At 36.9% G+C, this 7714-nt stretch overlaps 1 protein-coding gene across 2 annotated transcripts in view; it reads right to left on the bottom strand.

The window, feature by feature from the left end:
* The window catches only part of TMEM161B (transmembrane protein 161B), a 73760-nt gene that overhangs the window by 28559 nt on the left and 37487 nt on the right, over positions 1–7714 (bottom strand). For both annotated transcript variants that reach the window (XM_019641141.1, XM_019641143.1), the window contains exon 5: positions 6366–6522. In XM_019641141.1, the coding sequence (XP_019496686.1) occupies positions 6366–6522 (157 nt within the window). The remainder of the gene's footprint in view (positions 1–6365; positions 6523–7714) is intronic.

Here is a 7714-nt window from a genome sequence, read left to right as displayed (position 1 = left end):
GATCAAACTTGTGTGTGGTCTCGTGTTGTTGCAATGAACACAACTCCTTTACAATTAACAAGCTCTGGATGTTTCTGGATGATGGATTTGTTCAAACCATCCAATTGCTGACAGTACACATTCGAATTGATTGATTGGTTCCTTGGTAGGAACTCAAAAAACACGACACCTTTAACATCCCACTACACTGAGAGCATAATCTTCCTCTGATGAATGTCTGCTTTCAGTGTCGTTTGAGGTGAATCATCACGTTTGCGCACCACATTGTTGTAAACAATCCACTTCTCATCACCAGTTATCAGTCGCTTCAAAAAAGGATTGTTTTCCTCACGTTTAATGAGCATACTGCAGATGTTTATACTCGCCGTCAAAGGAACTTCTTTGAGTTCATGCAGAACCCAAATATCGAGCTTGTTTACGTATCCCAGCTTCTTCAGGTGGTCATGAATGCTTGAATAATAGATGGTCAATGTTTCTGCAATCTCTCGTGTTGTGTAACGTCAGTTTGACTCGATCAATGCCTTTATTTTGTCATCATCAACCTCGGTGGGCCTCCCTGACTGAGGAGCATCGTTGAGATCAAAATCACCAGCACGGAATTTCATGAACCATCATTAGCACTGATGTTCTTATAGAGCATTGTCACCGTAAACTTTATGCAACTTTCAACAAGCTTGATGCGCGTTTTTCCCTTTATGGAAGTAAAACAGTAAAATATGGCAAAAATGCAGTTTGGTCTTCCATCTTCAACTTTGTTGTAAAATCTCCAACACTCAACCAATCGCTCATTTTAGAATGAAGCTAGAACTGTCAGCTGTCAAATGACATAGCAATAACATAGATGCGAATGACTCTAGTACTTCCAAAAACGAACTAGTGCCATCTGTCGCAAACATGCATCATGACTTTTCCGACAACCCAATAGTAGTAATTAGACGTCCCAGATTTTCTCTCCTGCCTAATCATATAGTTTAGGTGATGGCCCTTCCCCAACTCTGGCAGAACCCAGAAGAATTAATGTTAAACCAGAGAAGACTGGGCTTGGGAGTACCAGGCAATGAAGAGCTAAAAATAAGGAGAGGTGGGGGTAGGACACAGACACAGACGCAATTAAATTAATACCTGCACACTAAATACTGACTCTCTGAGCCTTCTTCCCCATCAGCTCCCACAACACTAGCTGTCAGACTTATATCCCACAGATGAGAAAATGAACACTTCTTCTCTGGAGAAAATGATAGGCCCAACAACCTGCAGGTACTGACATTTAGAGTTTCCTCCAAGAATGTTGCCAGGTCTCTAACTAAAAGGCTCACCAATCAATAAGTTCCAGACACTTGCACCAAAATTCCAATTATTTCAGGCCTTCTCCTTGAATATGAGGTGTGGTCAAAATATATGGTGAATATTCAAATGTAAAGAAAATTTATTACAATAAGACACATTGCCATTAATCCCCCCTCAAAATACCTACTTCCTCCCTTCCGCCCGCCCCCGGTTCTTGCCCCTTTCTGAAGCCGTTCTGGAAGTCCTCTTTCAGAAGTATCTTTACTTCATTCTCCAGCATGACAACAATGCTCCGTGCCACGCATCCTTTCTGGTACAACAGCTTCTGTCAAATAAAAACATTACGGTGTGTCCTCATCCACCTTATTCACTGGATCTGGCACTATGTGACTTCTGGCTCTTCCCCAATGTCAAAATGACCATGAAAGGTAAATGTTTTGCTGCCAACAGGTGGCAGGATGGCTCAGCTAAAAAAAAAAAAGGTAAATGTTTTGAATTCAGGACATCGAGACAGCCATGACAGAACAACTAAAGGCGATCATGAAAGAGGACTTCCAGAACTGCTCCAGAAAGTGGCAAGAACAATGGGATAAATGTGTTCAAAGCAAGGGGGAGTCTTTTGAGGAGGATTAATGGCAATTTGTCTTTTACGGTAATAAATAACTTTTAATTTAAACATTCACTGTATTTTTTTATCACACCTTGTAAACAGATACTCAAAAATCACAAGACATTTGAGAACAATCTTTAACACAACAGTATTTAAAGCAAAAACGGGAGAAGAGGCACTCAAATAATGCAAGGTCAAATTAAAACTTAAAAGATATTAATATCCTTAGAAATAAAAAGATATTACACATCCATGATACAAGAATGGGACATTCAAAGAAAAGGTCTTAAAAATTAAAAAATAACAGTTGATACAAAATTTCAACAGAATGGTTAAAAGAAAAAATTCAGAGAAAAATCAAGAATGTAGTATAAAATATATGGGAGACAGGAAATAAGAAAATTAAAGAATTGGACTGGCCGAGTGGCTCAGTTGGTTAAGAGTTGGCTTAAGAGTGTGGGCTTTGAGCAACGGGACCACCGGTTCGATTCCCACATGGGCCAGTGACTCCGTGCCTGAGCTGAGCTGTCGCTGAGCTGCCAACAGGTGGCAGGATGGCTCAGCTGGTGTAACAAGATTGCCTGTTCGATGGTGGGCTACGCTCACCCACAACTAAGACTGAACTCAGCACCTTGAGCTGAGCTGCCACCCGGATGGCTCAATGCATAGGGCGTGCGCTCTTAACAAGCTGCTGGTTCGACTCCCGCATGGGATGGTGGCTACGCCCACCTGCAACTAAGATTGTAACACAGCATCTTGAACTTAAGAGGCCACGAGCTGCCAATGGGAAGCCAGATGGCGACTGGTACCCTCCCCAACGAAGACTGAAGAACAATAACTTGGCTGTTCCCTTCCACAAGTTCCCAACACTGTTCCTCTCCCTCAATTCCCCAATCTTTAAAAAAAAAAAAAAATTGAAGAATCATTCAAAGAAATCAAACATCTCACTAATAAGAATTTCTGAAAAAGACAGAAAACAGAGAATCTTACCAAACAGACAATATAAAACTTGTGGATAAAAATAGCAGATTGAGTACATCCACTTATCTGGCCTCTTCCTAATCCACACCAAAATGATGATAAAGGAATTTGGTTTTGATTCTTTAAGGATTTTTTTTTTATTTAAATTGGGGAATTGGGGGAGGGGAACAGTGTTGGGAAATCGGGGAAGGGGAACAAACAAGTTGCTGTCCTTTTGTTCTTCAGTCTAGTTGTGGAGGATGTCGCTTTACCGGCCCATGTTGGTATTATTGTTTCACTCTTCCTGGGTGAGGCAGTCGCTCACCGGCCATTGGACAGCCGCTCAAGGCGGCTCACGGCAGTTCACGCCAGCTGCTGGACAGCCCCACTGCAGCCTACGCCTTCGCCAGTGACTCACTACAGCCCAGCTCCAGGTTGAGCTGTTGTTCACCATCTTAGCTGTAGAGGGCACAGCATCACTGGCCTGCATGTGGGATTTGAAGCGGGGCCCTGCTGCTCAGAGCTGGCATCCCAAGCCAACTCCTAAACAATGCGCCACTGGGCAGGCCCAGGAATTTGTTTTTGAGTACATAAATACAGTGAATGAAAAGAGAAAAAGCAGCAAAATTTTGGAAGCTAGAAAGCAGGCAGATAAGTAGTAAATGACTAAACCAAATGAGGACGCTCAATTGGAAAGCCAAGATGCAATCTGATTTTATTGCAGAACTCCCAAAAAAGGATAAGGAACTGGTCAAAACGCCACATAATCCCTACATTGGGTGAAAGTATCAATGTATGTATCGGCGATGTTGGGAGGTATTAAAAAAGCACTCCTAAATATAAGCTCTTTAAAAAAGTAACCAGTTAAAACTTTCCCCACCTGAAAGAAGTCTGAAGATTTATGCTTTGGAGAGGGTAGAAAAGATGATCTCTAGCCTATTAAAATGATTCAACAACTTGCCAAACCATGTGCTCATCGCTTCCATTCAGCATTTTAGTGCCTCACACTTAAATATGAACAGGCATATATCACCACATCTAAGAAAAGTCTTTAACGTGAAAGGCAGCAACCAAACCAAACCAAATAAACTCAGAGTAACACAGTTGGCAGAAAGCCTTCACAAAATCTATCAGTATTTCAAATAGACACAAGATAGCATAATCATAAAACAAGTAGTATTCAAACAAGTAGTATTTAATTCTCAAGAGCTCTTGAGAATTAAAAATTATAGCAGAAATTAAAAACAAAAATTCAACTAAAGGATTGAAGGTTAAGTCTCCTAGAAAATTAAAAAATTTTAAATACAAACATGAACATATGAGAGAAAGAAGATGAGAGTCTTAGAGAACCAGTCTAGGAGATCCAATATCTGAACAATAAGCATTTCAGAAACAGAGAATATGAAGAAAGGAAATCACAATAAAATAATTCAAGAAAAATTTCTAGAAGTCAAGATCATGAGTTTCCAGATTGGTGAAATCCCAGCATAATGGATACAGGTCCTCAACAAGGCACATCATAATAAATTTCAACATACTAAGTGGCTAAAGTAACGATGAGTAAGATTCAACAGAGGAAAAATATAGGGCATACAAAAAAATCAGAAATCAGAATGGCAACTGGACTGCTTAAAGAGCAAGAATAGAATTTCAAAGACAATAAAATAATGCCTTCAAAATTATCAAGAGAATGATTTTAAACCTGGAATTCCATTCTCAAGGGATCAATTAATATTCAGGTAGAATAAAAATATTTTCAGGTGTGCAAGGTCACAAAAAATGTACTTACCATGCAACCTTTCTGAAGATAATACTGGAGGATATGCTCCAGCAAAATAAGAAAGTAAACCAAGTAAGAGGCAGACATGGAATATAAGAAAAAGAGCACCAATTCAAGAGATGCAAAACTACCTAAGAAGTACTGGTAATTGGTGCTCCAAGGGGGAGAGCTGTGCGTCAGTAGGGAAGGTTAACCAATCTAAACTAGGGTTCCAGAAGAACTCCCTCCAAGAAGATGAAACTGACATGCAACCTAACTCTTCTGAACAGATTGAGAGGGTTATACACCCAAAAAACTTTGAGGCTGAATTAATACATACAAAGAAAACAATGCAAATGAAAAATTAAGGCAAGTATTTACCTATGAATAATGTTTACATGATCATAACATAAGCACTGAATATTCTTCTTAAAAAGGACATTACTATACTTGGAAGATGAAGTGAATAAGAAATGATCAGTGGAAGGTGACAACCGAGGCAGGTGTGCAATGTCCTCATTTTCAGAGTGAAATGAAACAATTAGAGCAGTGGTCTGGTATACATACGGAAACACGGAGGTAAATATCAAAGAGAAAGGGGCTGGGAGAAGTTGCCTTTGGAGAGGTGGAAATAGAGGAGAGAATGTTTAATTTTAATAAAAATAAGAAAAAAGAAAAAAAAATAATGCCCAGTAATAAAGGAAATGAGTTTCCTCAAATCCTTAGATTTAAAAGCTAAACCTAGAACTTAAAACAATGATGAAGCTTCTGAATACCAAAAGAATAAAGAGCAACTATGTAAGGGTTGGGGGAAATGGTGGCATATGCAAAGAGCAAGAGGGCATCCAATTGCTCAAGTTCAGTCTTCAAAATTCTGAGGAAAAATTATTTCTTACAATATGTGCTGAACCAAACTGTCAACTGAGTATGAGGAAAAAAATAAAGATAATTTCAGACTTATAAGATTTCAAAAATAAAATATAAAAAAAACCACCCTTTCTAAGGTCACTGTAGAAGAGCACACTCTGTCAAAAAGAAACAACCAAGGAAGAGGAGATTATGTGATCTGAAAAGAGGCACAGGGAATTCTTAGGAAAACAGTGAAGAAAATCCCATGGTTAATAGCTATGTGGGAAGTTCAGAGAACAGAGGGCTCCAGGGAGATATTTCCATGGAAAACAAAACAGAAATGATGTATGTGAACACTGAGGTTTAGAAATCTATAGAAGACCTTAGCTTTAACAAATCAAAATAAAAAATTGTTCAAGGTAGGTAAAAGGACACTATATAATGCTTAGCTACAAATATTTTCATAGATGTAACTAAAATCAAATACTGATTTAATAAAAAAAAGTTGTTTCCTTACTTTTTTGAAAGACTAGAAGGGAAGGAAAAGGAAAGGGGGAAAAGGTGCACTAATATCTAAAATTAAAGAACTACCATTATCACATAATATTTAAACATGTGGAAGAAAATCCTAAAAGAGGTAAAAGTGACACCTCTGTGACATGAGACTCACATAGGAAAGAAAAGGCAGGAAACTAGCATCTTTCCTTGTATTTCAGTTTTGAAATTATTTACCTCTACTTTGAAATTTTTTTCAATTAAATAAAGAGGATTTCAACAAAGAAAAATTCTCAAATGACCTAAAATCTGTTTCAAATCAGAGATGAGATCTAATGGTGTTATCTGCAAAAGGGAAACAAACTTGTAAAATAATAATATTAATGATGTTCTTCTGAAGGATACATTGCAAAAGACAAAACAAGCAGGGACCAGACTAAGCTGATATTCATTTCCTGTGTGGGCTTCATAAAATTGTAGTAGACTTCAGTTACTAGATACACAACTGTAGCAGCCACTGTGAAATCCACTAGCCACTGGTATTCTGGAAAGTAATGCAATGCTGAAAAATAAAGGTTAAGAAAAAAAAGTTTTACTTAAACTTTCATAAACAGCTTAGAAGGATTTATCTATAATTCTAAAAATGCTAAACTTTATTTGGTGATTTGCAATGTAAGGATTATGAGAATCTAAAAATGCAGGAAATAGATCAAGAATGTTGGCATCCAAAACTAAATTTCAATACCCCATTTAAATTAAAGAATTTAAATAAACCTGAAATGATTACCAAAACTTATTTAAATTGTTAAAAATATACAACTGCAAAATGAGTTGGTATTTTCTTAGCTGACTGGCTATTTTTTACAGAAATTATAAATCAAGACTTTTTTTAAATCTGAACTATGATACTTTAACTTTAGAATACAACTTAATATAGACTACTACAGATTTACTTATACTCATTTTTGTGAAGTAAGGGAGCTAAACTTATTTTAGTTATTAACAACATTAGTGGAGGGTAATTTTGAGTTACTGCAGATTAAAATAATAAATTAAATATACTTTTTATTCCCTCTTCTGTTCCTGTAAAAGCAGATGATGAAATGGCTGTCAATGCCTAGTTCTCCCTAAAACCACATCCTTTAAACAAACTATTCCATTCTTAAGGGTTTAGATTAACATTAGCATTCTTTGAAAGTAAATATGATTCCATCTCCCTTTTCATCTCAGATATTCTGGTTTACTTCTGCCAAATTGCAGTCCAAAATATCAACATCATTTTGTAGAAGGGCTCCTAAAAATGTGGAAATATATCACATACATAAACATCAAATTCTATGTTCTCATGGGCACATAATAAAATGATCTGCATGGTTCTGCAAAAATTTTAGTTGTAAAATGTAATACCTAAGGATATTTTTAAATCACACATTTATACAAAAAATATTTCAAAAATACCATTCAGAGTAAGATTTATTTAAAATATCAAGACAAACTAAACAACCTTACATCTCTATGAGGTGATAGCAAACATTCCAAATCCTTTTATGATTGGGTAAATTTTTAATTTGCTTCAGGTTAACTTAACACTCTTAATTTGTTTCGAGTTATTTAGCTTTTTTTGTGTTTGCCTAATAATAACTTCTGAACATCAGTATGAAAACTTTGCCCCAAAGTGGTAGTAGGGTTCCTACCTTCCAGTTACATCTCTTCCCCTCTAAAATCACCCAGGTTAGCCTTTTGAATAATTTTCT

This window comes from Hipposideros armiger, unplaced genomic scaffold (genome assembly GCF_001890085.2).
Source record: "Hipposideros armiger isolate ML-2016 unplaced genomic scaffold, ASM189008v1 scaffold_57, whole genome shotgun sequence".
In the NCBI taxonomy this organism is placed as follows: Eukaryota; Metazoa; Chordata; class Mammalia; order Chiroptera; family Hipposideridae; genus Hipposideros; species Hipposideros armiger.
Note: the sequence above shows the minus strand (reverse complement) of the source record. Positions and strands in the feature narration are given on the sequence as shown.